We start from the raw sequence: 27,912 nt of genomic DNA, 5'->3' as shown, positions 1-27,912 counted from the left end.
CTCCCCATCTGGTACCAATCAAGTGGGCAAGGAGGCAGCTGCACTCTTAGGGGGTAACAGGAACCCCCTGTCTATGGAAGCCTACCTTCCATGGAAGATCTGTACATTGTCTGGGTCAGGAGGGCTGAGAAGGTATCCGGAGGCCCCTCACATCCTGGACATAAACTGTTTTGACTCCTTCCCCTGGGGTGCTGCTATAGAGGCCTTTATGCTAAAACAGACACAGGAACAGGTTTTTTTCCTTCTGCCAACACTCTCCTGAACACAATTCCCACAGTCCTATCTAATATCTATGCATACTTACCCATGTAGTTTGGCTGTAATATAAATTATTTACCTTTGCTATCTTCTTTACTCTCCTTTTTTTTTTGGAATAATGATGATGATTCTGTTGCATGTACACTGAGAGCTTCATCAAGAGAAAAATGTATTCCTTATGTATCTAATCACACTTGGCCAAATAAAATATTCAATTCAATTTCTGGATTGTAGCTGGCCACAAGCAGCTGGACAGGCAGCCTCTTAACTGCACCTGGCTGGCTGATGCCAGGATTCCTGGCTCCCTTTTCAGCTGGAAGAAATCCAGAGAGCAGCTCCAGGTAAGGGGGCAGGTGCAGTAAAGATCCCAGGAGGCCTGGACTCTGCCTGGGCAGCGGCAACTCTTGGTGACCCTTCCTGGTCTGTGCCTGGCACCAGCGGACATTAGATCTGTGGCGAGGGGCGGAGGCTCCTCCCCAGCCAAGATGGGCCAAAAGTGGAAGTCTTGCTTGCCTAAAGGAGGGGGATTTGTGAAGAGGTCCTGGGAGCCAGAGGCTGATCATCTCCCCCACCCCCAAAACTGCCATTCTGGCGGGGAGGGCCAGGAGACTCCTTTGTAACCTTTCCCTGTTTTTGTTTTTTCTGTCATTTTGATGTACCTGCTTGGGAGAGGGAGGGGGAGGGATTGGCCTCAGGCCAAGCGGCACCTGAGAACAGTTTTTATCACCTTCTCAGGGAGTTCTCACAACAACTTCACACCTGTGGGTTGGCTCACCTAGCCTCACCTATGACTGGGCATAGGGGAGGGTTTTTTGCAACGTCTAATCTAACAGTTCTGAGCAGGGAATTTCAGATCCTGCCTTGCTTTCCTTGCTATCACTTTCTCCCAATAAAAGTTCCCTTTTGAAATGTTATTCGTTTCAAGAGTTCGGCTTTCTTGCGGAGAGGCCAGGCCTTACCTGGCGTGGTTCCCAACAGCGCCTCCAGTGGCGGTTTTAGGTAGCGCATCTGCAAAAGGAAGCCGTCGGACAATTCGCGACTCTGGGCGGCTGATGCTGGAAAGAATCGAGGCCGCTCCGGGGGGAAAACAAACGACCAAAGAGTAAGAAGGGGCCGGAGTCTGCCTGCCCGAAGGGGTCTTAACAGGCGCTCCGCAACAGCCTCACTTTCGCCTCCTCCAGCCCCCGGATTCTGCGCGCGGGTGAGCGACTAGCGGATCTCGAGGGGCCAAAGCGACCAGGGGTGGCCCGGCCCGGCGCCGCCACGGCGGAATCGCCCTCGGAGGCGGGCAGGTGCGCGCCAGGTGCCCCAGCTCCGCCCTCCCCGCAGGGTCGGCCGGGCGCGGCTGCTGCTGCTCAGGTACAGGCCTGCCCGCCACGCCCCGAAGGCGGAGGCGCCGCCACGCCCGCCCCGGCCAGCTGGAGCAGCGCGAGCTGGGTTGGGCGCCGCCGCTGCCCTCCGCCGCCCGCACTCGCCGCCCTCGCCGCTCGCCGGGCCCCCCGCGCCATGGGGCCGCCGCCGCCGCTGCTGCTGCTGTTGCCGCTGCTGGGCTCGCTGCTGCCCTCGGCCGCCCCCGGGGAGGCGGTGCCCCGTCTGAGCCTCGGCCACGGTAGGTGAGCCGCGTCCGGGCGGGCGGGCGGGGCGGAGTCGCGGCCTCAACCGAGCCGGGGCGCGAAGGAGGAGCGGCGGCTGCGGCGGCGGGCGAGGGTCGTGCGGACTCGGCGCTCCTTGCGCGTTTGCAAGCCGGGCTCTGGCAACGGGGCTTGGCGGGTTGGGCCCCCCGGAGGGGAAACTCGCAGCGGCCGCCCGGCCTTTTCCGCTGCTCGGGGCTTTGGGGACCCCCAGGCCGCCCCTCAGCCCGGCCGCCGTTTGGGACGCGCAAGAGCAGCCAAGGGGCGAAAGGCGCCAGGTCTTCGGGAGGGGAAGTTGCTGGTCCCGGTTTCCATTCGGCGCAGCCTTAACACGCGTGTTGAGAAGCCTGCATTGGCCCAACCGCCCCGCCCGCCCCCCCAACACCCAAGCGTGCATCTCGACCCTCCGCCCGGTCGTGGCGCGACGCCTTCGCCCCCTGAGGAAGCGGCCCCCGGGGGAGCGGTGCCTGCGCCACCCGCGACTCCCTGCTGAGCCGCGGAGCCTCTGCCGGGCTCGCCTGGGGCAGCGGGGCCTACCCAGCCAGCCTGGTTGGCCGGGAACGGCTCGGTCCTCCGGGAGAATCGCTTTGTCTCGCCTTAAAGGGAGCGGCGAGGTCTTTGAGGGGCTTTTTAATCGGCAGCCTAAACTTCCTGCGCCTGTAACTACGAGAACAAGACAAAAGAGGGTTTTGGAGAAAAAGAGCTAAAAGCACAAGACTGTAGACAACTTTTATTCCATGAAAAAAGAGTATATAAAGTGGCCAGGTTTTCTTTTTCTGATGAACTGACACGAAATATTTTTCAACAAATCGATGGATATTCCATAGGAACTCCATTCCTCAGGCAGTGAATTCCTTCCAGAGGAATATGATGCAAAGTTAGAGTAGAACTGTAATTCCACAGAAACTGAACCCGAAGAAGGCTGGTTTTTCAGTTTTCCCAGAATGCTCAGCGGCAAGGACCAGACCGTTTAAATATCACAGAGAAAGAGCAGCTTGTAGTTGCTTGTGGCTTGTCCAGGCCTCCGTTCCTTATGCACTTGGACTCTCCGCCCAGGACGGAGAAGAACAAGCTATGAAGTGTTTACTTTAATGCACTCTCTGAGTCATCATGCAACAAAGTACACACTGACAAAACCAGACTTGAAACAAAAGGTTCTCCTGGAGGGGTTTCTGACCTGCTGCTGGTTGGGATGGGACACTTAAAACCCGGGCGGGGAGGGGACGCACCATGACTTGGGGGTTGGGTGGGTGGGCTGCTGTCTGTTCTTGAATTGCAGCCTGCTGTTGAAGCTTGTTCCCCTCCAGGATGCAAGAGAGGGTGGGGCCAGTTGGAGTAAAAGTGGCTAGTGCAGCTTCAAGTGAGTGCTTGCCTGTGTCACACCACAATTTGCATGATCCAAGGAGAGTTCAGACACAATATTGCTCAGGGAAGACAATTTGCTGCTTCTCTGAAGAATTCTACACGGCCACTTTGCACTTTCAGGAGTTCACTGTAATGCCAACATTGCCTTGTTGCTAAAAGATGAGGACTATCCCTGCCATTCGTGCAATTATACAAGTCTTAAAATTGGAGTCCAGCCCCTAGCCCAGAACAGGTATCCTATATTGCAGCATCCTGGCTGATGCTTACCTGGCTGCTCTTTAAACACCTCTGGGGAAGAAGAGTCTACCACTCCCAAGGCAGGTGATCCACAGTGCAGCGGTAGGTCCTCCTGGAAAGACGTTCTGATGCTTCCTTTGTGGTTAGAACCCCCCTCCCCGGGTTTTGTCCTGGGTCTGCCCATCTTCTGTGTTCCAGATACCTCCCTCTTTGCAGGCATCTGCTGAACTTGCTTGCTCAATGAGAGTTCATTCAGAAACCATTTGAAATTACAAGGTGCTGTACAGGTGGCAGTGATCCTCAAAGTGACAGCCTTTGCAGCAGCACCAAAGTCGCATAATAAACATTGGGGCACCTGGCAGCTGCCTGCATTTACCTCCTCAGTGGGTGTTTCGACTTCCCAACTTGCCTCTCTCTCCCCCCATCTCTGCCCTTTGACTTGTCCAGCCATCCCCAGTCGACCGCTGCTGTCTTCTTTCTCCAGCTGCTGCTGAGGCCTGCCTGGCCAATGTAACTGCCGGCCCTTTGTGATGTTTTCTCAGGGCTTCCACAATGCCTTTGCACAACCCTCTTCTCAGTATTTTCCTCCACTGAAGTGGAGCCATTGACAACCACTTTTGGGTCATTTAGCTAATTGAATCTGTATAAGAGGGATACAGGTAAGCCTCAACTTACAACGTGACCGTTCAAAGTTAAAATGGCATTGAAAAAAGTGACTTATAACCATTTTTCCCCATTTACAACCGTTAAGCACCTGCATTTTGATCACGTGACCGTGAGGATGCTGCAATTTAGTCATTTATAAATATGAGTCATATTTATGACAGTTGTGGGACTCTGGATCATGTGATCACCTTTTGTAACCTTCTGACAAGCAAAGTCAGTGGGAACATCTGTGTCAAAGGTTGTAAAATGGGGCAAAACTCACTTAACTGTTTTGCTTAGCAACAGAAATTGTAGTTGTAAGAGGACGACCTGTATCATCTAAGCCATATTTTACCCTGTTTTGAAGGAGAACATTGTGGAGGTTGTGGGAAGTTTTGGTGAGATCCAAATAATTCTGTGTCATTCCTCTGATCTGATTTATTAATCTAGCTACTTAATAAGTAAGCCTGGCCCAATTTGTTGGAGAGAAGTCCATGCTAGCTCCTGCCTATTCAAGTGGGGACAGACCTGCTGCTTGATCATCTGTTTGAAGACTTTGCCAAGATGGGCATCAGGGTGGCAGGTTTATAGTTTCCCAAGTTGTCTCCTCCCCGCTTTTGAAAATTAAATTGACATTTTCATTATCTGGGACCTCACCAGACCCCCAGGAGTTTTCAAAGACTACAGAGAAGGGTTTGGTGATTCCTTCAATAACATGGGTGGGAAACAAGCTGGACCTGAAGACTTGAGTTTATAGTTAATTTCTCTCTTGCCCTCTCCTTGCCTGCAGAATGGCATTGGCATAACCACCTAGGGCTCCATTTCCTTTTTTATTAAATTGTAGCCCTCAATCATGCCACAGCATTTCACTGATGCTGAAATACAGTGCTTGCCCTTCTAGGTGTGATCAGACCAATCCAGAATAGAATTTGATCTTGATCTTAATGCTGTACTTCCGTTGAAGCAGTCTGGGGTTGTGTCGGCTTGTAGACTGAATCACATTGCATCATATTGTTGACTCATCTCCAATTGGTGATCCATCAAAACACTTGGATGCTTTTCATAAGTCCTGCTGTCTGTTGTGGTCCCTTCATAGCTCTGTAGTCATAGATTCATAGATTTCTCATAACATCCCCCAGGTCTTCTTTTTTTCCTCCAACTGAGCATCCCGGATTCCTTCCGTCTGTTCTCATAGGTCATGACCTCAAGATCCTGTATCATCTCTATTGCACCCTGTGAACCTGGCTCAATGGAAAGCAAATACTTTTATTAGGGTCTTTGACCAGCCAGACTCTGCTAAAAGCAGAACTGATGATCACAGTGGAAGGAAGAGCCAGCAAGTACAGGTAGCCCCCTGTACTTAGAATTAGGTAGAATTTACAACCATTCTATTGGCCATTTGTAATTATAACAACACTGAAAAAAGTGATTTAAGATCATTTTTCACAGGACCATTGCAGCATCCCCATGGTCACCTGATCAAAATTCATCCGCTTGGCAACTGGTTCATAGTTATGATATTTGCAGTGACCTGGGGTCATGAGATCACCTTTTGCAACCTTCTGACAAGCAAAGTCAATGGGGAAACCAGTTTGATTTAACAACTGTATTACTAACCTAACAACTGCAGCGATTCACTCAATAACTGGCAAGAAAGGTTGTAAAATGGGAGAAAATTCATTTAACCATTGTCTCGCTTAGCAACAGAAATTTTGGGCTCAATTGCCATCATAAGTCAAAGACTACCTGTAGTCTACCAGCTCTTCATAATTTCTCTGGAGGCGAGAGGATTTGAGATTGCCTACAAGTGCTCCAGGCAGCTACTCCTCATGAGGAGACTACAATAGTTGTTGTTTCTGGGTTTAGAGTTCTGGGAGATGAGAGAGTAACCAGCTTGCTCAAAGCCCCGTGGCACCTTTGAAAGGTTACTGGGTTCGCCTACTCCCTTTTCTAATCACTTCTGGAAAATGCTTGTTAACTTCTTTTCAGCTATTAGAAACCTTTGGATTGATGTATTTTACAGCTTTGGGCAAGTTTCAGGTGCAGCTTATTGTCAATGACCCCAAGATCTTCTCACACTTATTGTTTCCAAATCATGAATACCCCATCTTGTATATACACATATCTAAACTGAACACTTCTTGCTTCTTGTTAAAGGATGTCTTGTTCCCTTTAACCCAAATGTGGACAATTAATTTTCCCATGAGAAACCATTGTGGAGGGTCACAGCTGCCCTGCCCCCATGCTGCCTTGTCAAATCCACACCCATCCTGCTCCCTTGTCAATGCTGCTACTGGGAAGATACCACTCTGCCCACTGCCAATGCTGCAGGCCGCACAGGGACAGCTAAATGGCTGGATGTGGCCCCCGGGCAGTAAATGCCCAGGTCTGTCTTAGCCTGATCTTCCAACATTAGATTACAATCTTGATATATTGTACTGGGCTTTGGCCATGTGTCCCAATTTTGTGTACAGGTAGTCCTGACTTGTGACCAGTTGTTTAGTGACTGTTCAGAGTTAGGACTTACCTATAAAAGACCCGCATACAGAGTTCCAATGCCCTTCCCCCGTGGTCACATGAATGCATTTTGGGTGCTGCATAACACAGCCACATAGCCATTTGCAGCATCCTGCAGTTATATGACCACATTTTATAATAATTTTGCCAAAAATCAGCAATTGCTCCCAGTTTTCAGCAAAACTCTGCCATAGCAAACAGTGGGTTCACGTGACAACTGCAGTGTTCACTTTACAACTGCTGCATTATGGTCATAATTTGAGAACTACCTGAAATTCACAGATGTGATAAGCAGCCCTTATTCTGGTCATGAATTGATAGGTTGAGTACTAGCGGCTCCAAGACAAATCATTGCGGGAACCCCTTGGCTCTGCCTGCCCTGCTCCACCTGGAGTCTTCCAAGTACAGTTGTGGGGTCAGTTGTGGACCCTCCTCAGAGTGGTGCTGTCCAAAGCAGTTTGTCTGTGAAAATATCCTGTGGCACCTTATCAAAAGATTTGCTGGAATCAAGGTAGATAGTATCCCCCTTTGGTCAGCAAGATGGGGATTATTTGTCTCTGTCAAATTTCCTTTTGCTACTTTCTGTATCTTAAAATGTTTTCAGTCTTGATCCATCTTCTAAAATGTTTGTGATCTTTGTCTTTGTGTCATCTGCAAATGCTATTTTCCTATTTTCCAGCCCCTCATCCGAGTCCTTTATAAATGTGTTGAAGTGCAAAGAACCTAAAATGGGCTGTGTGGCACAGGGCACCACGCAACACTGTCTTCTCGTTCATAGAGCTGCCAGGCTCTATCTACCCATTTCATGTAGCAAAGTCCAGCCCACGTTTTGGGATCACTTGAGAGACACTTAAAATCTTTGCTGAAGTCAAGATATGCTATACCTGTTGCATTCACATGAGCAATTAAACTGGTCACTGGGTCCAAAAGATTGAGTTGGCCTTACATATTGTTGAAACACCCAGGCTGATTTCTGCCAAGCCATGTGTTGTGACTCAGGTTCCTGGACCCGGACTCCTGGACTCAGATGATTCAGAAAGTGAGGGAGAAGACCTGGCAAGCCCTGCTTCTCTTGGGCCCTCTCCCTCCCTGGCACCCACTCAAAGGGAGGAGGAGGGGCCGGCAAGGCCTGATTCTCTTGAGCCTGATTTGGCAACGCCCCAAGAACAGTTTTGGAGTGATGCAAGACTGCGCAGACGTGACTGGCGCGCGCAGCAGAGGAAGCGTTGGGATAAAGCCAAGGAATGATTGTCATGCAATGACATCTGCAGAGACTATAAATAGGAGGCGGGACTTCCTGGTTTTTTGTCTTGGACAAAGCAATGAATTTGCGCGGGCAAACTGTATCAATGGAGGGAAGAATATATTCGTGAGTAATTCTGACCTTATCTATAATTTCCTCATTATCTCCAGAAACTTGGCAGGCCCGGGGGTAGACGTGGCCAGGACATTTATCTATATAAATAAATTAGAAAAGGAGACCTTTGACTGACTCTTTGTTGGGAGTATTGGGGGGAGGGAAACAGAACACCATGCCTCCTGTTCACAACTGGAAAAAAAACCCCAGGAGACTTCCCTCCTTGTTTTCCTTCATCGTTAGAGGAAGAGCTGAGGACTCGGCCTTCTTCCTGTATCCGTCTTTTCCTTGTGCCTTCCCTTCACTCCGGACAGAGCCCCAGAAGCCTCTCCGCTGCTTCCACCTTCCCTGCTTCAGCCTTTGGTGCTTCAGTTTGCACCTGTTTTAATTCTTAGCTCGGAGCTGCCTTGGACTGTTCCTGAGGTGCTTCGCATTGGAAGGGCGAGCGATGAGTTCCAGGTTTTATTTTTTGGCAGTTCTCTTTACCTAAAGAATTTCTTCCCGTAGAATGTTCCCTTCCTTGGTCTGTAGCAGTGCAACCCTAAGAAGCCTGTGAGTTAGAAAAGTAGACAGGTGGAACATCGGTGGTCAGTGGATTCAGCTGTCTTTCCTTGTGGAGGAACCTTTGGCTAAACAGCCCCAGTTATTCTCACAAAACACAGGTGTGGTTGGACGCTTTGTGGTGACCATCACACAATCTGGATCTAACCATCCAGCGCTGCTATTTTGGGGGGGAGGGTTTCTGGAACCTGGTTGCAGGTCTTTTTTGGTCTTGCTCCTGGTGCAAATCTCTGCCTCCTGGTGGAATCTGGTGTGGCTGCCAGCCAGAGGCTACCAGATTCTCATGGGGGCTGTGGAGGGCAGTGAAGGCCACTCTTTGCACTCTGTGTCCCTGTGATAGATTAAACCATCATTGAAGAGGCCCCTGCAGGAAGCTGGGAGAGAGATCCATTTCTTGCTCTGGGAATCCGGCCAGCTGCAGGGTGCTTCCGGGATGGGGCTGTGCCACCGTCCTTTGGCGTGCACAAAGCTGCCTGATTTGCCTGGGTTTTGCCACCCGTGTTGGGAGAGCTTCCGGCCTTGGCGTGCCAGCCCTCCCTGGAGCAGAGCAAGCTGGAGCCATCCACTAATAACCAAGCACAGACTTGCTGCAGTCAGTCCCAACAGGTTCCAGCCCAAAGCAGGATTGGCACAGAGCAGGTCTGCCAAGGTCAGTGGGCAGGCCTCCCCTTCCAGGTGGGGCAGTGCCGAAGTCCCGCTGGGTGGGGGCCTCAGTCAGGCTTCAAAGCCACCATGTTGCTGGAGGAGTCCGCCCCTCCCCTCTGTTATTTTGAATGCCAGGGAGTAATACCCTCAACCACTCCTTGCCAGGTGGCTGTGAGGCTCCACCTGGAGCAGAGGCACCGTCCTGCAGTGTTTGGATCCAGCTCTGAAAAGCTTTAGAGGCCCAGCTGCCAGCCCAGCCAACCCCTGAGCTGCTGCTGCTTGGCTCCGCTTGGCAGCTGGGCTGGCTCGGTCGATCCGAGGCCAAGACCACCTGGGGCTTGAATTGCTGGGCCAGGCATCCCTTTTGCTGAATTAAGTGATGAGCCAGGCCATCCCCGAGGAGGAGAGGGGCAGCAGGCCATGTAATCCCTGCCTGAAGCCCCCACATATTCCATCCCGCAGGGTCCTGCAGTGGGGTGAGCAAGAGCTGGGGTAGGGGCTGCATTTGATTCAGCATGAGGGAATACAAATAGTGTCTCTTAAAATAAAAACTGGTCATTTTTATGTTAGTGCCACTGCTCACAGAATTTGAGATCATCTGTCTAGACCTTCCCCCTCTTGGTCTAATAATTCCAGAATATTTCCAAGCTTAGCTGGAGTAGTTTTCATTGTTTGCTGCTGCTTTATATAAGCAAGGGGTGCAGGATTTAGGGTTGGGGGCCCAAAGGATATTAGACGTTGCCCGATGAGGGAGGATGTCTTTTTCTCCTGTTGTTCCTGGCGCACAAGGGCAAGGGGTTGTGGGGGGGGGGGGAAGAAAAGAGACCCTGTACGTGGCCAAATGATTAGGGGCAGAAGCAGCTCTCCAAAACCCGTGAAGTCATTCTCCTCAGAATGTATTAGTATGGGCAAAGGCTCCTGTGTGCCTGTGTGTGCGTCCCTGAAAGTGAAGAACAGCAAAGAATATGCAGGACCTGACAGTTTTGTCCAGGGGGACAAGCAGAAGGTCCAGAGAAGAAGGTCAGGAGCCACCATCCGTGGTCACAGAAAGTAGCCCCAGAAGTCTTGGGCACAGGTTGCAGCTGTCCGGATCTCATGTAAGCAGGAGGAAAAAGTTCCTCCAAAGGAGAGCCCTCCTGTTGTGTCTTGCCCGCCCTCAGAGCAGCCGGGGCCTTCTTACCTGCTCCCCAACACTGAGGAATGTATGCCTTCCGGCCCAAGTCCTGGCTCCATGCCCCCACAAACTGCAGAAGAAGGAGCATCTCCCTGCCCCAGCCCTGACTCCATGCCCAGGCAAACGGAGCAGCTAGACCCCTCCCCCTCATCCACAGCAGGTGAGCCTGAGGAGGGTTTACTCCCAAGAACAGCTGATTGGAGTGACCCTCGCATCAGAAGATTGGAGAGGCGGGGGCAACAGAGGGAAGGGAGGGGCAGGCCTTAATGAGTGCTGAGTCATGGAGCCACACCCCATGGCCTATATAAAGGAGCTACTTTCTGGCAGTCTCTGAGTCAGGCAAAAGTCAAACTTATCTTGCTGAAGTCACTTACTGGTCTCCTGCCTGCTCTGAGGACTTTGCTAGGACTTTGGGCAGAGCTGCAGAGGCAAGCCTGATTCGGATTTCCGGACCCAGCCGTCAGCGGAGGAGTGGGACACGACACCTCCTTTGCAGAGAAGTCTTTACCTGTGGAAGTTGCAGGTTCCCCATCTCCGGAAGTCTAAAGGGTTTTTCTGCACTTTGCAGAGGGCTAAACTAGATGATCCTTGTGGTCACTTCCAACACTATAAATTACTGAGGGAAATGGCTTCAGGTGGGAAAAAAACCCTGTGAGAGAGCTTTGGGTTTCTGACCTGCTCTTCTAATCCATCATTCGGGCAGATTTTTGGAAGGTGCTTTGCTTGATTTGAGCTATTGATTTTCTCTTTCACTGACAGAATAATCTCTGGGTTACTGCCCAGATTGCCCCTGCATTGTAGTACCTGTGAAGTAATTTCATAAGGCTACCTGTCCCCTGGGAGATCAATAATCCTATCACCAGAAACACACAATGAATAATAAGAATTAAATTAAATCTAAATAAATAGTAAAACTTGGATTCCCAGACCTGGGGCTGGTTTCTCCAGCACATATCATGTTGGCGGGGGGGGGGGTGTAGGAGAAAGACTGGCAGAAAATCCACCCATCTCTGCCCATGTGAAAGAATGTGAGGTAGCATTGCGGTCTGGCCTCAGAGCGAATTTGGGCCATGGGGACGGGGGAAAAGTCCCGAGGGCTAAAGTCCAATTAAGGGATCCCCATGACTTGCTCTCTAGCTTCCTCAGAGCCCTGCAGGAAGGGGACTCCGTCTCCTGGGGTAACCATTCCTCTCTCAAAGGTTCTTCCTCAAGCGTCAGCCTTTGAGGGCTTCTAAAGCTGCCTCTCTGCAACCCCCATTCCAAAAAGAGGCAGGAGGCCTTGTTGGGGGTGTGTGTGTGTGTGACATCCTTGAGAGTCCACCCTGAGGGCTTCAGTTCTCTTTCCACAAGGCTAAATGTGCCTCCTTCCGCCCCTCTTCCTCCACAGGCTCCCTGGTGGCCCAGCCAGGGTCAGTTTTGGTTTTTCTGCCTTCACTAGACTTGAGTAGCCAGAGCGGTTGCGTCTCTTGTCTTTTCTTGGCAGAATAGTTGCAGTGATGCTTTGATTCTCTTTCTTTCAGTAGAGAGAAAGGCGGGAAGGCTGCTCTGTCCTCATTGCATCTCAGGCTGTTATGCAGCTGAAAAAATGCTTTTAAAAATAACAAAAAAGCCTCTGATTATCGCGTGGCTCACCTGGGATCGTCAGAACCCTTCAAAAGCATTTTTTTACAACCTCTTCGGCCAAAGAGGTTGTAGAAAAAAATGCTTTTAAAAGTAAAAAAAAAAGTTGGCCACACCCACCCAGTCACATTACCACCACTACCACCAAGCCACACCCACAGAACCGGTAGTAACAAATTTTACATTTCACCCCTGGTCTGGGAACATATATGTGGTCCCCCTAGCCAACTTGCTCAGGCTGAAAAAGCTACTTGGGTAAGCCCTGAAGCAGTTTAAAATCCCCCCCCCCTAAAAAAGTCCAGGTGCCATGACAGCATCCAGACCTAGGGCACCGCTAGCATCAGGTGATCCGATTAAGATAGGTAGGAGCCCATATGCAGCCCCCTCCCCTTTTTTTGTTGCCCTTAAGTCAGAGTTGCTCCCAGCCATTGCTTGGAGTAGACCCTACAGTTTTTTGGAAGTGGCTTTCCTTTGCCTGTTTCTTCCAAGATCTGAGAGATTGTGACTGGCCCAGGAGCTTTGAGCCTCAGGAGGACGTGAGATGCAGGATCTGCTGGTTTTTAGCCTGGCGTCTTTAACCCCCACAGCACACTGCCTCTCCACATATGCACTCAATGGTAATAAGTGTGGTGAAACATTAATATTTTCTGCGTATTTCCTTACATGACTGATTTTTGGTTGGGGGAATACAAGTTAAAAAAAGGGAAAAACAAAAGCCATAATGCCAGTACTGTACAAAGAGCTGAGATTCTCAGCCTTTTGCCCCGTGTGTTCAGCCAGAGAGATGACCTTGGAGAAGGTACCCGGAAGCCCTTAGATTGCATGCCTTCTGCTGGCTCCTCCTTGACTAGCTGGAGGGTCAGAGGGAGGGAGAGGAAGTTCGGGCCGGTTTGCAAGAGTTTGTGACTGGAGCCTCCCTCAGCCAAGCAGAGACCTGGTCAGTCTGTGGAATCACTTTCCTGCTTCGGTCTGGCCTTTGAGGCTTTGATGGCCTGGGATGAGCTTCCTCCTAAGGAAGTACCAGCCTCCTGTGCAGTCCTGGCACTACCCCATCGAGTCAAGAAGCAGAAGGCTCCAGGGAGAAGGTGAAGTGGAAGGGAGCCGCCGTCTTCCAAAAGAGAGGCAGTGGTGGGCCCACTCATAAAAATGCCATCCACAATGAATCTGGACAAATTTGTCCAGATTGATCTTTGATTTGGATAAATCTAGAGCAATCCCCAGGGAAGATTGTTGAGGACTACAACTTCAGAGAATTCTACAGAAAATGGATTCCCTGGGCCTATTTCAGCTGAGTTTCAGGCTTGGGCATAAACATGACAACTACTGTAGCTGTGGAGGGGGAGGGAGGGAGGGAGGGAGGGAGGATGAACCTTGTTCTCTCACTGATGACGATGGCTTCCTTCTTTCCTCCTCTCATGGGGATTGGGGATCGTTCTCCTTTACATGCTTTGGGGCTTTGTTTGTGTCCAACTAGTAACGGTGGGGGGGGGGAGAGAGTGAGCTCCTGGTTCCTCAGTTGTGAGGTGCTGCAGGGCTCCACGAGCTCCTATTGCACATTTGCAGGAGGCCACTGGGGAAGGTCATCGGCAGATACAGGGTCCTTTTCAAATACAACTTTACGTTTTGACCTCAGTTCATTGAAATGCCGTCTGGGTTCCCGGAGGCTGTTTAGGTTTGGTAGAGGAGATGGATTGAGGCTCAGTCCCAGCATGATCGGCCATCCCCCACACACGGTGATTCTGGGCAGCTTCCAGCATAAACAATCCACAACATGGAACACATAAGACACCACCATCCCCACTGCATGGCAGCAATAAACCCAACCACACTAGCCACTTGCTTGGCTCCAGCTCAGCCTGGGGTTCTCGGGTCTGATGACAGAACCGTGTCTTCAGGGCCTTTTGGAAAAGTAGCAAGATGGGGGCCAATCTTATCTCTGGGGGAATGGGCTTCCATAGGGAGGGAGAAGGCCTTTTCTTGGTCTCACCAGATATAAATATAATCCAAACAAAAGCTGTTTGTGGGTCCTCCATAATTTTTAAAAATGAGAAGGGATCCTGACAGGAAAAAGTTTAAGAAACCACAATCTAGATAGAATCTCACTGTCCCTTACCAAACTGGTTCATAAAGGGAATCTTAGACTTGCAACTCTGGCTGATGTAGCAGCTGTGCCCTTGAGAGACTTTACACAACATCTGGTGGTGTATGATAAATTCCTCCTAGAACCAAATAGAATAGATTGACCAACAAACAGGATACTCATAATTGCTTGTGTGTCCTTGACTTCTTCAGATGAGTTGTTGCAATGTGCTAAACATTGAAGGCTGCCCTTGAAGATAACTCAGAAGCTACAACTAGTCCAAAATGCAGCGTCTCCTGGTGCTTCTTGTTGTGCCTGCATCACATTGCTGGTTAGCAGGCACTTTAGAGTGCTGTTTGTTGCCGCACAACAAACTTGCTGCTATTTCAAGCACTGAGGTGCTTCTGGGTTGAAAGGATTCGCTGGTGACATCACTGTTGCCCAGGGAATGCCTGGTTGGAGGCTCATTAATGTGCCCATCCAAGCGGTATCTATTTATCCACCTGAACTTATCTATTATCTACCTGTTTTGCACACTGCTAAATGAGCAGGCGCTGGAGTGAAGGATGGGAGCTCATCCCATCACACAGCAGCACCCGGGTTTTGAACGCTGGCTTTCAGATTTTCACCCCAGCGTTGTCATGTGAGCCACAACACTCCTCACTGTTTGTTTAAAGGTTCAGGGCCTTGTTATTTGTGGGACCACCTTCTGCTTAACTGATATCATCAACTAGGGTGGGTGATCTCTGCCTTCTTTCACACAGGTGTTGCCGTTTGTCTTCTCTGGCACCCCCTCCTCCTTTGGGTTAGCATCTGTGCAGACACTGACTTCTCCCTTTTGGGAGTCAGAACATCTGCAAACTATTTGAACAGGGTCTGGGGTGACGTTTCTTTTTTAAAATGCGGGTGTTGATTAGGTTTTATTCCTGAATCTTAGCCTTGTGCTTTATGGATTTGTTTTTTGTATGCTTTGTATTCTGTTGTTTCTAACCTGAGTTAGTTTATGATTGGAGCAGTCTAAAAGTTTGATAAAATAAGTAACTGTCCCCAGCCTTCCCTTTTCAACGATAGTTTTTGTCAAGGCTTACAGGGGGAAATAAGGGACGTGGTGGCTCAGGGGCTAGGATGTTGAGCTTGTCGATCGAAAGGTCGGCAGCTCAGCGGTTTGAATCCCTAGTGCTCCCGTGTAACTGGGTGAGCTCCCGTTACTTGTCCCAGCTTCTGCCAACCTCGCAGTTTTGAAAGCACGTAAAAATGCAAGTAGAAAAATAGGGACCACCTTTGGTGGGAAGGTAACAGCGTTCTGTGCGCCTTTGGCATTGAGTCATGCCGGCCACATGACCACGGAGATGTCGTCGGACAGCACTGGCTCTTCGGCTTTGAAACGGAGATGAGCACCGCCCCCTAGAGTCGGCAATGACTAGCACGTATGTGTGAGGGGAACCTTTACCTTTTATAGGGGGAAATGGATTATCCGGATCCAATGCAGTCAGAATCCAGACTTAGATACTAACAGACGTGACTATTTGCTCTTGTGGATTATCTCCAAGAAATCCCGAATGGAGAAAGTGCAGCAGTGTTGTTGCTTTTAGGTTTCTTTTTTTTTTTTTTATAAAATTTTATTTTTACATTCATATCAAATAATTCATCCAATGTACAATTATATACAATTAGTCGGGCTTGCCCAGTCACCACCCCCCTTTTTAACTCTCTTCCCTCTTCTACCTTCTTCTGCCTTCTTTCCAAACCTTCCTCTCCTTCTCTTATCTACATCCTCTCCTCCCTCCACCCTACACCTTCCTTCTCCCTCTTCTACCCCTCTTCCTTCCTCTTCTCCTCTTTCCTACCTCCTACTCTCTCTTTTCTCCCTCCTCACCATTCTAAAATGGTAACTGGGCAGACCCGACCCTACATTAATTATATTTATACATCTTCAATAATCCCTGTACATTCACCATCACTCCATCTCTAGCCTCCACCCCCAATTCCCTCCCCATACCCCCGCCCCCACCCCGACTTCCCAGAACAAAATGCAGGGTATCAAAACTAACAATCATAATCTAAAATAATTCCTAAATTATAATCTCTAGTCACTCCACACTTAATCACACTCTCTATTCCCCTCTCCTTCAGAAATATATCTAATACAAAATATTTCCTAAATTTACTCATATGCTATTTGATATTTTTTATGTGATACTTATTTTGAATATAATCAATCCACATTTTCCATTCTAAAATATATTTTTCTTGTGTATAGTCTTTCAAATAAGCAGAGATTTTTGCCATTTCTGCCAGATTTGATACTTTAAGTGTCCATTCTTCAATTGTAGGTAATTCTTCTTTCTTCCAATATTGAGCAATCAAAAGTCTTGCGGCTGTTATTAAGTTCAAAATCAATTTAGTCTCTATAGCTGTACAATCCATAATTATTCCTAGTAAAAAGAACTGCGGAGTAAACTTAATCTTTTTCAAAATATTCTGCATGATCCACCATACTTTAATCCAAAATGCTATAACTTTTTTACAAGTCCACCATATATGGTAATAAGTGGCATCTTCACAATCGCATCTCCAACATTTAGCCTGTACATTAGGATACATACATGACAACTTTTGGGGTCTAAATGCCATCTATAAAACATCTTATAAAATTTTTCTCTTTGCGCTTGTGTAAATTTAACATTCCTCACCCAAATTCTTTCCCAAGTTTCCAACATTATTGGTTGCTGAAAATTTTGTGCCCACTTAATCATACAATCCTTAACCAGTTCAGTCTCTGAGTCTATTTCTACTAATACATTATACAATCTCTTAATATGCTGTTGGCCTTGATCTCTCATTTGTTTTAACAAATTATCCTCAGTTTGCTTAACACCTATTTTTTGATCTAGTTTCCATCTAGCTTGTAATTGTCCATATTGGAACCATGTATAATTTTTCCCTTCTTCCCCCATCTTTTCTCTGGATTTTAATTATAATTCCCCCTTTTCCATACAAAGAAGTTCTTTATAGGTAACTACCTCCATCTTTTGATATATATTTATATTTTCTATCATGTGTCTCGGGATTGTCCATATTGGAATCTTTCCATCTAATTTATATTGATATTTCCTCCAGACCCTCAATAATGCATTTCTGATTATATTATTTTTAAATATTTTATCTACTTTCTTATCATATAATAAATAGGCATGCCACCCATATAACAAACCATAACCTTCTATATTCAAAACTCTTTCCTCAGTCAAATTAATCCAATCAGCAATTAATGATAAGACAACTGCTTCATAATACAATTTTAAATTAGGCATTTTAAGACCCTCCTTTCCCTTATATCCTGCATTATTTTTTATTTTATTCTTGGCTTTTTGCCCATCCATACAAAGTTATTAACCCCTTTGCCATTCCTGTAATTTGATGTCATTCTTAAGCACGGGTATCATAATAGAAACCTGGGCAAAACATTCATTTTTATAGCCGCTATTCTTCCCAACAGGGATAGTTGTAACTTCTTCCAACTCTCCATTTCTTTCCATAACTTCTGCCACAATACCTCATAATTATTTTTGTATAATTTGACATTTGAAGCTGTAATATATATTCCTAAATATTTAACCTTTTTAACGATTTCAAAACCTGTAGTTCTTTCTAACTCTTCTTTTTGTTGTATATTCATATTTTTAATTATTATCTTTGTCTTTTGCTGATTCACCTTAAATCCAGATACTTTGCCATACTGACCAATTATATCTTTTAAACCAGTAGCTGAGTATATTGGTTGAGATATAGTAATAACCAAGTCATCTGCAAAAGCTCTTAATCTATAATCTTGATGTTTAACTCTAATTCCCTTTATTCGATCGGAACCACGTATTTTATTCAGAAGAATTTCTAAAGTTAAAATAAAAAGTAATGGAGACAGGGGACATCCCTGTCTCGTCCCTTTCCCAATTTTAAAAGTTTCTGTTAACCCACCATTTACTATTATTTGTGCTGTTTGCTTCTGATATATTGCTTTAATTGCATGGATAAAATAACCCCCAAATTGTATTTTTTTTATTACTTTAAAAAAAACCTGCCAATCCAATTTATCAAATGCTTTTCCAGCACCCAAAAAAAAGCACCCCGCTGAGACTTGGTTGTTTTGTTCCAAATATTCAAGTAAATTTACAATTTGCCTCACATTATATCTCATCTGCCTACCCTTAATAAATCCTGACTGATCATTATGAATTATTTGATTCATCACTGGCATTAATCTATTAGCAAGTATCTTGGCAAATATCTTATAATCAGTATTTAAAAGTGATATAGGCCTATAATTCTCTGCTTTAATACCATCTCGATCTTCCTTCGGTATTAACGAAATAAAGGCTGTCCTCCATGAAGGGGGAACATCTCCTCCCATTTGAATTTTATTAAATAACTCTTTAAGTGGTTCAACCATCTCATTTTGTAAATTTTTATAATAAACAGCTGTTAAACCATCTGTACCTGGTGCTTTACCGATTTTAAGTTGCTTAATTGCTAACAAAATTTCCTCTGAAGTAATTAATTGATTCAGTTCTTCTCTTTGATTTTCTGTAAGCTCACAAATATTTTGTTGTTGTAAATATCTTTCTATCTCTGTATCATCAATCATATCCCTAGTATATAACTTACTATAATACTCTAAAAATGCTTTTTTAATCAAGTTCTTTTGATAAACTTCCTTACCCCTATATTCTATTTTATCAATCGTTCGTGATTTCTGTTTTTTCCTTATTAAATAAGCAAGCCATCTTCCTGGCTTATTGGCATTATTAAACATATTATGTTTTACATATTGTAAACTAATTGCTACTTGGTCTGCCATCAACATGTTAAACTGACCTCTTAATATATTTATTGATTCTTTTATTTTACTATTTCCTGGGCTATTTATCAATAACTGTTCTTTCTTTTTAATTTCCTCTTCCAATTCCTTTTTCTTTTTCTGCAATTTATTTTTATATTTAATATTCATTTGTATAAGATTTCCTCTCATATACGCCTTACTAGCGTCCCAAATCATCTCTATAGATGTTTCTTTTTTCATATTCATAATAAAAAATTCTTTCATTTGCTTTTTACATTCATTTACATTTTGTTCATATTTAAACAAATTCTCATTCAACCTCCATGATCTCCTAGCCTCCTTTTCCTGATCAAATTCAATCCAAACCGGACTATGATCAGATAGAGTTCTTGAACAAATCTTTAACTCTTTGCTGCCTAGAATCTAGGGGAGATTTTCTTTTTAAATATTGCTTTAAAAGACTGTGTTTCTTTTAGGTTTCTATTTTGATACCATTGATCAAAAGGTTTAGGGACTCTGTTTGGCAATGCTTTTGCTTTTTGCTAAGAAGGGGTTCCAGTTGATATTTCTGGGGTGGAAAGGAGTGTTTGTCTGTGCTCAGACTGATGTGGAGGCCACTGGGCTCGGTGTTCCCTCTCATTGAGTTTAACTTCTATAGAACTGTTGGGAGAGGTCATTCTTGGTTCGGGGTGGGAGAGTATCATGAATATGCAGATGACGTCCAGTAATATGCTTCTACTGTGGGCCAGGCAGGAGATGCTGTAGACAGCCTAACCAGGCATCTGGTGGCTGAGAGAAGCTGGATAGGATGAAACAGAATGAAATAAAAGCCCCAGCAAGGCAGAGTGTCTGTTTCTCCAGAAACCAATTGGTTTTCTGTTTGATTGATATGTGCCCTCTTGGCGATGTCAGCTCTCAGCCACAAAAATGCATTATTATTCAGATCCATCTTCCTTCTCACTTAATATTATCTAATAATATTTGCTGCAGCTCATTTGGTTTCTTAGCCAACAACATGGCCTCCTCTGCATGGAAAAGTAAGAGCCAATACATCTCTGCAGTCACTGTAAGGATTCCTTGTACTTTATCCACAAATAAAAAGCTAGAGGCACATCATGCCTCCTTGTCTTGGAGCCTTCTCAATGTTGAACCATCCCTAAGCATGGCATTCATTCTCATGCATGTTTTACTTCTACCCTTTACTGCTCTTTCTACATTCAGTACCATCCAAGAAGTCCATTGTCATACAAAACATTCTCTACTTCTAGTTTATTCACCATCTATAAATTAGCAAATGTACAAAGCTACAAAGCATCTCCTAAAATCTGCTTATTGTCGCCTCTCATGGCCTAAGATTATAATTATATATACCGTATATACTCGAGTATAAGCCGACCCGAATATAAGCCGAGGTACCTAATTTTACCACAAAAAAACTGGGAAAAACTATTGACTCGAGTATAAGCCTAGGGTGGGAAATGAGGCAGCTACTGGTCAATGTAAAAAATAAAGATAGAGCCAAGACCCGTGGACCGGCAAGCTATCTTTTCCAAAGGCGAAAAGAGGGCGAGTGAGAGGAGGGCGAGTGTGTCAAACGCCAAGGGGCGAGAGGAGGGCGAGAGTGACAAACGCCCCCTCCGCCCCCTCCGAGGGTGAGAGGAGGACGAGTGAGAGGAGGGCGAGTGTGTCAAACGCCAAGGGGCGAGAAGAAAGTAAATAAAGAACTGAGGCGTGCAATTTTGAGGATACGCGCTGGGCTTGGGGGGTAACGGGAGGGGAAAGAGAATCGTTCCAAAAGCCACTCGCGAGGCGGAGGTTGCGGAGTATCTGATTCCCCTTCTGACATCGCCCTCAGCGAGCCCTCCTAGTGCTGCTTCGACGCCGTTTCAGCCTCCAAAGCGACTGTCAGTCTAAATCCACTTCGCTCGAAGCCCCTCGTTTCTTCCTTTCCCACTACACACCTGAGGTCCCCGAGGCAACGCACGTTACCCGAGGCGGCGGGGCCCGCCGTCCTCACGTGCCGCTAATCTCCCCTCCCCCAGCAAATCCAAGAGTAGCTGAGAAAGAAAGCGGGCTGGCTTCACCCTCCTCCCCGACCTGCGCAACGTGCCTGGCTCCGCGCTCGCCTTTACCTTCGAAGAAGCGCTGCAGAGCCTCGGTCTCGTCCACCACCTCCATAGCTGGGCCATGCACCAAGCGGTCGGGCTAGTCGCCGAGCCCGCACAGAGGCATCCCCCCGGCCAGGGCGCCTTGAGCGCGCAACACCGGCGGCGCGCGCCCCGGAGCCCTTTTTGCCCTGGGACTTCGCACTAGGCTCCACCGGACTCTGGCCCCGAGCTGGGGCGTGCCTCCGTCGCCTGAGCAGAAGCCACACGCTTTCCACCGGGGCGATTGGCTCCCGGGCTCCCCCAGCCGGCACTTCACGGCGGCCTCCCCCCACCCACCCACCCCCACTGCCGCTTCGCACTCAATTTTGGCTTTTCGGAGAGGAGGGCGAGGGTGACAAATGCCCCCTACGCCCCCTCCGAGGGCGAGAGGAGGACGAGTGAGAGGAGGGCGAGAGTGACAAACGCCCCCTCCGCCCCCACCGCGAGAGGAGGGCGAGAGTGACAAACGCCCCCTCCGCCCCCACCGCGGGCAAGAGGAGGACGAGTGAGAGGGGGGCGAAAATGTCGAACGCCCCCTCCGCCCCCCGCCCCCTCCGCCGACCACCGCCGCCGCCACCATCAAAAAGCGGCGGAAGAAAACGCCAGAGGCCAGCCGCCGCCCCAAAACGAGCCGGCCGAGCTGGCAAAGCATGCCGGCAGCATTTGGGCTCGTCCTGCCAGCCCAGCTGTTCCCGAGGGCAAAAAACCCTACAACTACAACTAACTCTGCAAGGGTAGACTCGAGTATAAGCCGAGGGGGCCGCTTTTCAGCACAAAAAACGTGCTGAAAAACTCGGCTTATACTCGAGTATATACGGTAATCCAATAGTTTCCCAGTCACACCATAGAATATTAGGGCTGGTAGGAACCTCAGAAATCTTCCAAGGCAGGAATCCTCATACCATCTTGAACAAATGGTTGTCCATTTTTAAAAAATCTCCAGTGATGTGGTACCCACAACTTTGGGAGGCAAGCTGTGGCAGTCCTTCAGATACTGAAAGATGGCAATCATGTCTCTCCTCAGTTTTTTCTTCATTAAGCTTGTTCCTTTAATCATAGGTTTTAGCCTCCGGACCCCTCATCATCTTTGTTGCTCTCCTCTGTACTCTTTCTAGTGCCTCGGCGTTTTTTTTGTATAGTGGTGACCACAACCAGATGCAATATTCCAAGTGTGGAATGCAGCAGTACTGTCACTTCCCATGACCTTGGTTGTTATCCTAGGACTGCATTGGCTTTTTTGGCAGCTGCAGCACACTCCTGGCTCATATTCAAGAAGTGGTCCATCGGGACACCTAGTTCTCACAGGCCCTACTGTTGAACCAGGTAGTGCCTATCCCGTACCTGTGGATCTGGTATTTCCTGCCTAAGAACAGGATTTTTTCTCACCACTGAGCTGCATCTTGTTGGATAGAGCCCAATGCTCAAATCCATCAAAGTCCTGAATCTTGAGTGTATCATCCAAAGTGTTAACCATTTCCCCCAACTTGGTGTCATCTGCAAATAGCAAGGGCACTTATACTTATGCTTTACGGCCCTCTCTAAGCAGTTTACAGAGTCAGCATCTTGCCCCCAACCATCTGGGTCCCATGATGAGTTCCTATTCTGTCCCCTCATCTAGGTCTTTTATGAAGATGTTGAAGAGTGTTGAATTTATATTTACAATAATATTTACTAATATTATTATATTTACTAAAATAGTTTGTCGCGAAAGCGTCTGCCTGTGAAGGCTCCTGGATTGGGACTGAAAGGCAAAAGTGGAAGCAGTAGGCGCCATCCCATATTTGGGTAGACCAGGTTGCCCGGTCTCACTGGAAAAAACTCTTAAGATGTTGAAGAGTGCTGGGCTCAAGACAGAACCTTGAGGTACCCCTGTGTATGCTGATGTCGTGTCCCACTCCTCCGCTGACGGCCGGGTCAGGGAAATCCGAATCAGGCTTGCCTCTGCAGCTCTGCCCAAAGTCCTAGCAAAGTCCCCAGAGCAGGCAGGAGACCAGTAAGTGACTTCAGCAAGATAAGTTCGACTTTGCCTGACTCAGAGACTGCCAGAAAGCAGATCCTTTATATAGGCCATGGGGTGTGGCTCCATGACTCAGCACTCATTAAGGCCTGCCCCTCCCTTCCTTCTGTTGCCTCCGCCTCTCCAATCTTCTGATGCGAGGGTCACTCCAATCAGCTGTTGGTAATAAACCCTCCTCAGGCTCACATACTGTGGAGGAGGGGGAGGGGTCTAGCTGCTCCGTTTGCCTGGGCATGGAGTCAGGACTGGGGCCGGGAGGTGCTCCTTCTTCTGCAGTTTGTCTGGGCATGGAGCCAGGACTGGGGCCGGGAGGCATACATTCCTCCGTGTTCGGGATCAGATAAGAAGGCCCCGGCTGCTCTGAGGGCGGGCAAGACACAACAGCTTCCTTCCATGAAGATGCAATTCCATTGAACGTAATTGGTCAGCCAGTTGCATATCCATCTGCTGGGGATGCTATCTAACCAGTGGTGAAATCTGAACCGATTTACTACTGGTTCGCTGGCTGTGCACGCTGCGCGCGCACATACACAGTATGCACTACGCACCAAATGCAAGGTGCGCACGTGAAGTGCACGCCAAAAGGAGGCATGGGATAAGTAGAACAGCGTGTGGCCGAATAGGTTGTTAAAAAATGCTTTTAAAAGTAAAAAAAAAGGCTCTTACGATTAGGCAGGTCAGCTGGCATTGTCAGAGCCTTTTTTTTACCTTTTAAAAGCATTTTTTAAAAGAAGCAGCAAGCGGGGAAGTGGGCGACTGGGCATTGGGTGGGCATGGGGGGGGAGGGATTTTTGCCACTGGTTCTTCAAACCACCCGCCACCATTGCTACCGGATCAGTCAATCCAGTCCAAACCGGGAGCATTTCACCCCTGTGTCTAACCCATAGCTTTTACATTCCTTCTTGTTATCCTTCCAGTTGTATAAGAAATAATAACAGCTATTGCCAATATAAATCTCAATTTTTTTCCTTCAAACAGTTCAATTTTGTCTCATTTTATCACCTGTATTTTTAATGCCATTTACCCTTCAGGTAGCTCCTTCTTTAGCCCTTTTCTCTCCCACTTCCAAAACAATCCTCCCTTTCCCCCATCCAAGTTGTGTGTTTTCTCTGCTTTTTTAAAAAATATGCTTATTGTTTGGCTATTTTATTTGCAACTATTGTTTTCTCTCTTTGCATATTATTAAAGCAACTTAGTTTCATGATTCGTCTCTTACCTACTTTGTTTCCTTACATAATGCCACAAAACTCACTTTTTTAGACTTCCCACACAAGAAACGCCACATGGCTGTAGTTCTTCAAAATGTCATTTTTTCCCCCTATGGTCCAAGCAGCTTCCCACCCTTTTCCTTTCGGTCCCTTGGTAGATTAACTTCTAGTGCTTTTCATGACTTATGCTTTCTCATCGCCCTTGTGTTCTTCACACATTTTCTCAAATTTCCATCGTGAACTATCAAATCACTTGTTCTTTTAGACTTGCATTCCATTCTTTGCCACCCTTACATGTAATTGACATGTTTAAACCATGTATTTGATCAGAGCATTTTAATTCACATCTGCTACATATGTCTCCTGTCTCTTAGCATCACTGACATGCAATATATTTTTTAAAAATGGCATGAATGCAGCCCCTTCACCTTTTGGCATATGGGTCGCCATCATTGCTCTCTTTGGCATCTTTTCTGTGCTGCGGCTGCCAACAGAGGAACCCTTAGAGGATCCATTAGCAGCCTTCATTGCAAGTGTGCCACAGGCAGCAGCTTTGCCCGGTAACCGTGAGGAGACTCTGGGCAAGCCTTGGCACAGCTTGGTCAAGGGGGGCATACACAGATCAACAGCGCGAGATGCTTCTGATTTGGGGGGAGGAAACTTGGGACATAATAAAAGTGAGCGATGCTGAGGTTTATGTGGTACAGAGCCTGCTCACCTCTGAATGTGATGCTCGATTTGCACAGCAGCTTCTTGAATGTCAAACAGATGTAAATCACAGTGGAAACAATACTACCCACTGTTGGTTGGAAACAGGCACGTGGTCACTGTTGGCAGGCTAGATTTATTTATTTATTTATTTATTTAATCATATTTGTATACCGCCCTATCTCCCGAGGGACTCAGGGCGGTTAACAGGCACTTAAAAACACATAAATACAGCATAAAAACAATATTAAAAAACTTATTCTAAAAGCCCAATAACTAAAAAATATATAAAAATAAAACCCAATTTAAAACCCGTAAATTTAAAATCTAACTCAGTCCTGCGCAAATAAATAAGTATGTTTTAAGTTCGCGGCGGAAGGTCCGAAGGTCTGGAAGCTGACGAAGTCCTGGGGGTAGCTCGTTCCAGAGGGTGGGAGCCCCCACAGAGAAGGCCCTTCCCCTGGGTGTCGCCAGACGGCACTGCCTCGCTGACGGCACCCTGAGGAGTCCCTCTCTATGAGAGCACACGGGTCGGTGAGAGGTATTCGGTAGCAGTAGGCGGTCCCGTAAGTAACCCGGCCCTATGCCATGGAGCGCTTTGAAGATGGTCACCAAAACCTTGAAGTGCACCCGGAAGGCCACAGGTAGCCAGTGCAGTCTGCGCAGGATAGGTGTCATGCGGGAGCCACGAGGGGCTCCCTCTATCACCCGCGCAGCCGCATTCTGGACTAACTGCAGCCTCCGGATGCCCTTCAAGGGGAGCCCCATGTAGAGAGCATTGCAGTAATCCAGGCGAGACGTCACGAGTGCGTGAGTGACCGTGCATAGGGCATCCCGGTCCAGAAAGATGCCCAGGAGGCTGCCTGGGCACAGCATCCACTCACCGTCATCTCTCCTGCTCCCCTAGATTCTCCTCGGAGGCGGCTGTGGAGCAACTTTCAGGTGCCTGAAGTCTCCAACTACACCACAATGATGCTGAGCCCAGATGGGCGGGTCTTGTACGTTGGTGCCCGCGAGATGCTTCTTGCTCTGAACACCAGGGCCTTCTCTCCTGGGCCCCAGCACCAGCAGGTCAGTTCAGATGCCCTGGTCTCTAGGCCTCCTTCCCTGCTTCAGCGGGGTAGTCAAAAGAGCTCCGGGGTGGTGTTCCTAACTAGCAGCATCTAAGGCAGAAAGGCAGGCTTTGATCCTCAGGCTGGAAGGAGCAGCCGTGCCATATTGGTAGAGGGGAGAACGCTCTCCCCTCCCAGCCATCAGCTGGGTGGCTTCCCTTGTCTGCCATCTCATTACGCAGCCACCATATTTGAAACGCTGAGGGTGACGGGGAGGGTCTGGTTGTGGTTCCACCTCCAGCAGTTGCCTGGATAAACCAGGAAAGATTGGCTTTGTGGCTGGCCTCGGGGCTGCTTCCCTCTCAGTGTCTGGACCTGGAATGGAGCATGCCAATTTGCCCATGACTGGCATTGCTTGGTGAGGTTGGAGGGGAGCCGCTACAAGAAAAGGATGGTCCTGGAGAGGCCAGACGAGTGATGGCGGCCTGCTTTCCTTCCTGCAGCTAATCTGGCACGCCGAGGAGGAAAAGAAACAGCAGTGCATCTTCAAGGGCAAGGACCCTAAGGTGGGTAATGCCAGCCGGTGGGTGGGTGGGGATAAACTCTGGCAAGAAGAGCCGTGCTCAATTCCAGTGGGACCCCTCGGGGCGTTGCCTCTTCCTCCCAGTGCAGCCAGAGCAGCCCAAACCCAGCAGGGGCTTCCTGTGGCTGGCTGGTCCTGAGTGAAGCCGCCTCCTCTTCCTCCCTCCCTTTGCAGAGAGACTGCCACAACTACATCAAGGTCCTCCTGCAGCTGAATGAGACCCATCTGTACACCTGCGGGACCAGCGCCTTCAGCCCTGCCTGCACTTACATTGTGAGGACCATCCCCCACCCACCCACCCCGCCCTCATTGTTGCTCTCCTTTGGCTTAGCAAGGCACAGCCTGAGGCCATCACTAGTTGCAGATGGTTGAATGTTTGCTGGAACAGAACAATGAGGCTAACTTTTTTTAAATCGGAGCCAGTTTTCTTATTACACTTGTCCTGCCTGTTATGCATTAATAAACTCAGAGTGCCCACCCCCCTTGAAATGTTGCATGTCTTTAATCTAGTTTAAGATAATAATCTTCAGAATAAGGCATGTTTTAGCCCCAGGCTGAAGTGAGTCCCTGGTGAGGGTTTTCACAGCTGCCCTGGACAGCTGTTGGGAACCACCCAGCCTGGCAGGGAGGGGGGATCAAGCACAGAGCTAGTCTGGAGTCACTGCACACAACTGCAAAAGGACCCAAACCAACCCTCCCTGAATTCCTTGGAACCATATCTAGTTGTTTCCTAGAGAGGCTGCCAGGCTGGGGAGATTCCTGTATGGTAGGCAGAACATGGGTGGGTGGTTGTGCCTGACAACAGCCTTGTGCAGGATCAAGCCCTCTTCTTCCAAAATGGTGGGAAGGCCCAGCCTGAAGCCACATTCTGGATAGCCCCCTTGCCTGCTGTGGGGGTGGATGGGCACAACTGCTGGGTTTGCCTGGCTCTGCAACCTCCTCATGAGGGCTCCCTGCTAGCCTTCCCCAAGAGAAGAGATTGCATGGAAGATCTGTTTGCAGTGCAGGAGAGAGGACCAATAGAAAATGGGGCGTTGCAGAGTTGGCCAGCTCAGGCTGGTGAGGGTTGTGGATCTGCCGTTTCCGATCGGGGACTCACCAGTCCTTGCCTCTTTCTCCTGCAGAGCCTGCCAGCCTTCCAGTTGCAGCAAGACCCTTCGGGGAAACTCTTGCTGGAGGACGGGAAGGGACGCTGCCCCTTTGACCCGGAGTACAGATCTACAGCCATCATGGTTGGTAAGGAGCTTTGGGGTTCTCGAAGAGGCCA

At 48.1% G+C, this 27,912-nt stretch overlaps 1 protein-coding gene across 3 annotated transcripts in view; it reads left to right on the top strand.

Annotated features, from left to right (window-relative positions):
• The first annotated feature begins 1,652 nt into the window (after positions 1-1,652).
• SEMA4B (semaphorin 4B) overlaps positions 1,653-27,912 on the top strand; it is a 40,156-nt gene continuing 13,896 nt past the window's right edge. Inside the window, exons 1-5 of one of the 3 annotated variants that reach the window (XM_058155824.1) lie at positions 1,653-1,867; positions 25,918-26,081; positions 26,566-26,628; positions 26,820-26,918; positions 27,770-27,881. In XM_058155824.1, the coding sequence (XP_058011807.1) occupies positions 1,765-1,867; positions 25,918-26,081; positions 26,566-26,628; positions 26,820-26,918; positions 27,770-27,881 (541 nt within the window). In that variant the 5' untranslated portion in view covers positions 1,653-1,764. Of the gene's footprint in view, positions 1,872-25,917; positions 26,082-26,565; positions 26,629-26,819; positions 26,919-27,769; positions 27,882-27,912 lie in introns of all 3 variants that reach the window. The other 2 variants (XM_058155826.1, XM_058155825.1) reach the window with 2 other exon arrangements.

Source organism: Ahaetulla prasina, chromosome 13 (assembly GCF_028640845.1).
Source record: "Ahaetulla prasina isolate Xishuangbanna chromosome 13, ASM2864084v1, whole genome shotgun sequence".
In the NCBI taxonomy this organism is placed as follows: domain Eukaryota; kingdom Metazoa; phylum Chordata; class Lepidosauria; order Squamata; family Colubridae; genus Ahaetulla; species Ahaetulla prasina.
The sequence above is the reverse complement of the archived record's forward strand: the minus strand, read 5'-3'. Positions and strand labels throughout refer to the sequence as shown.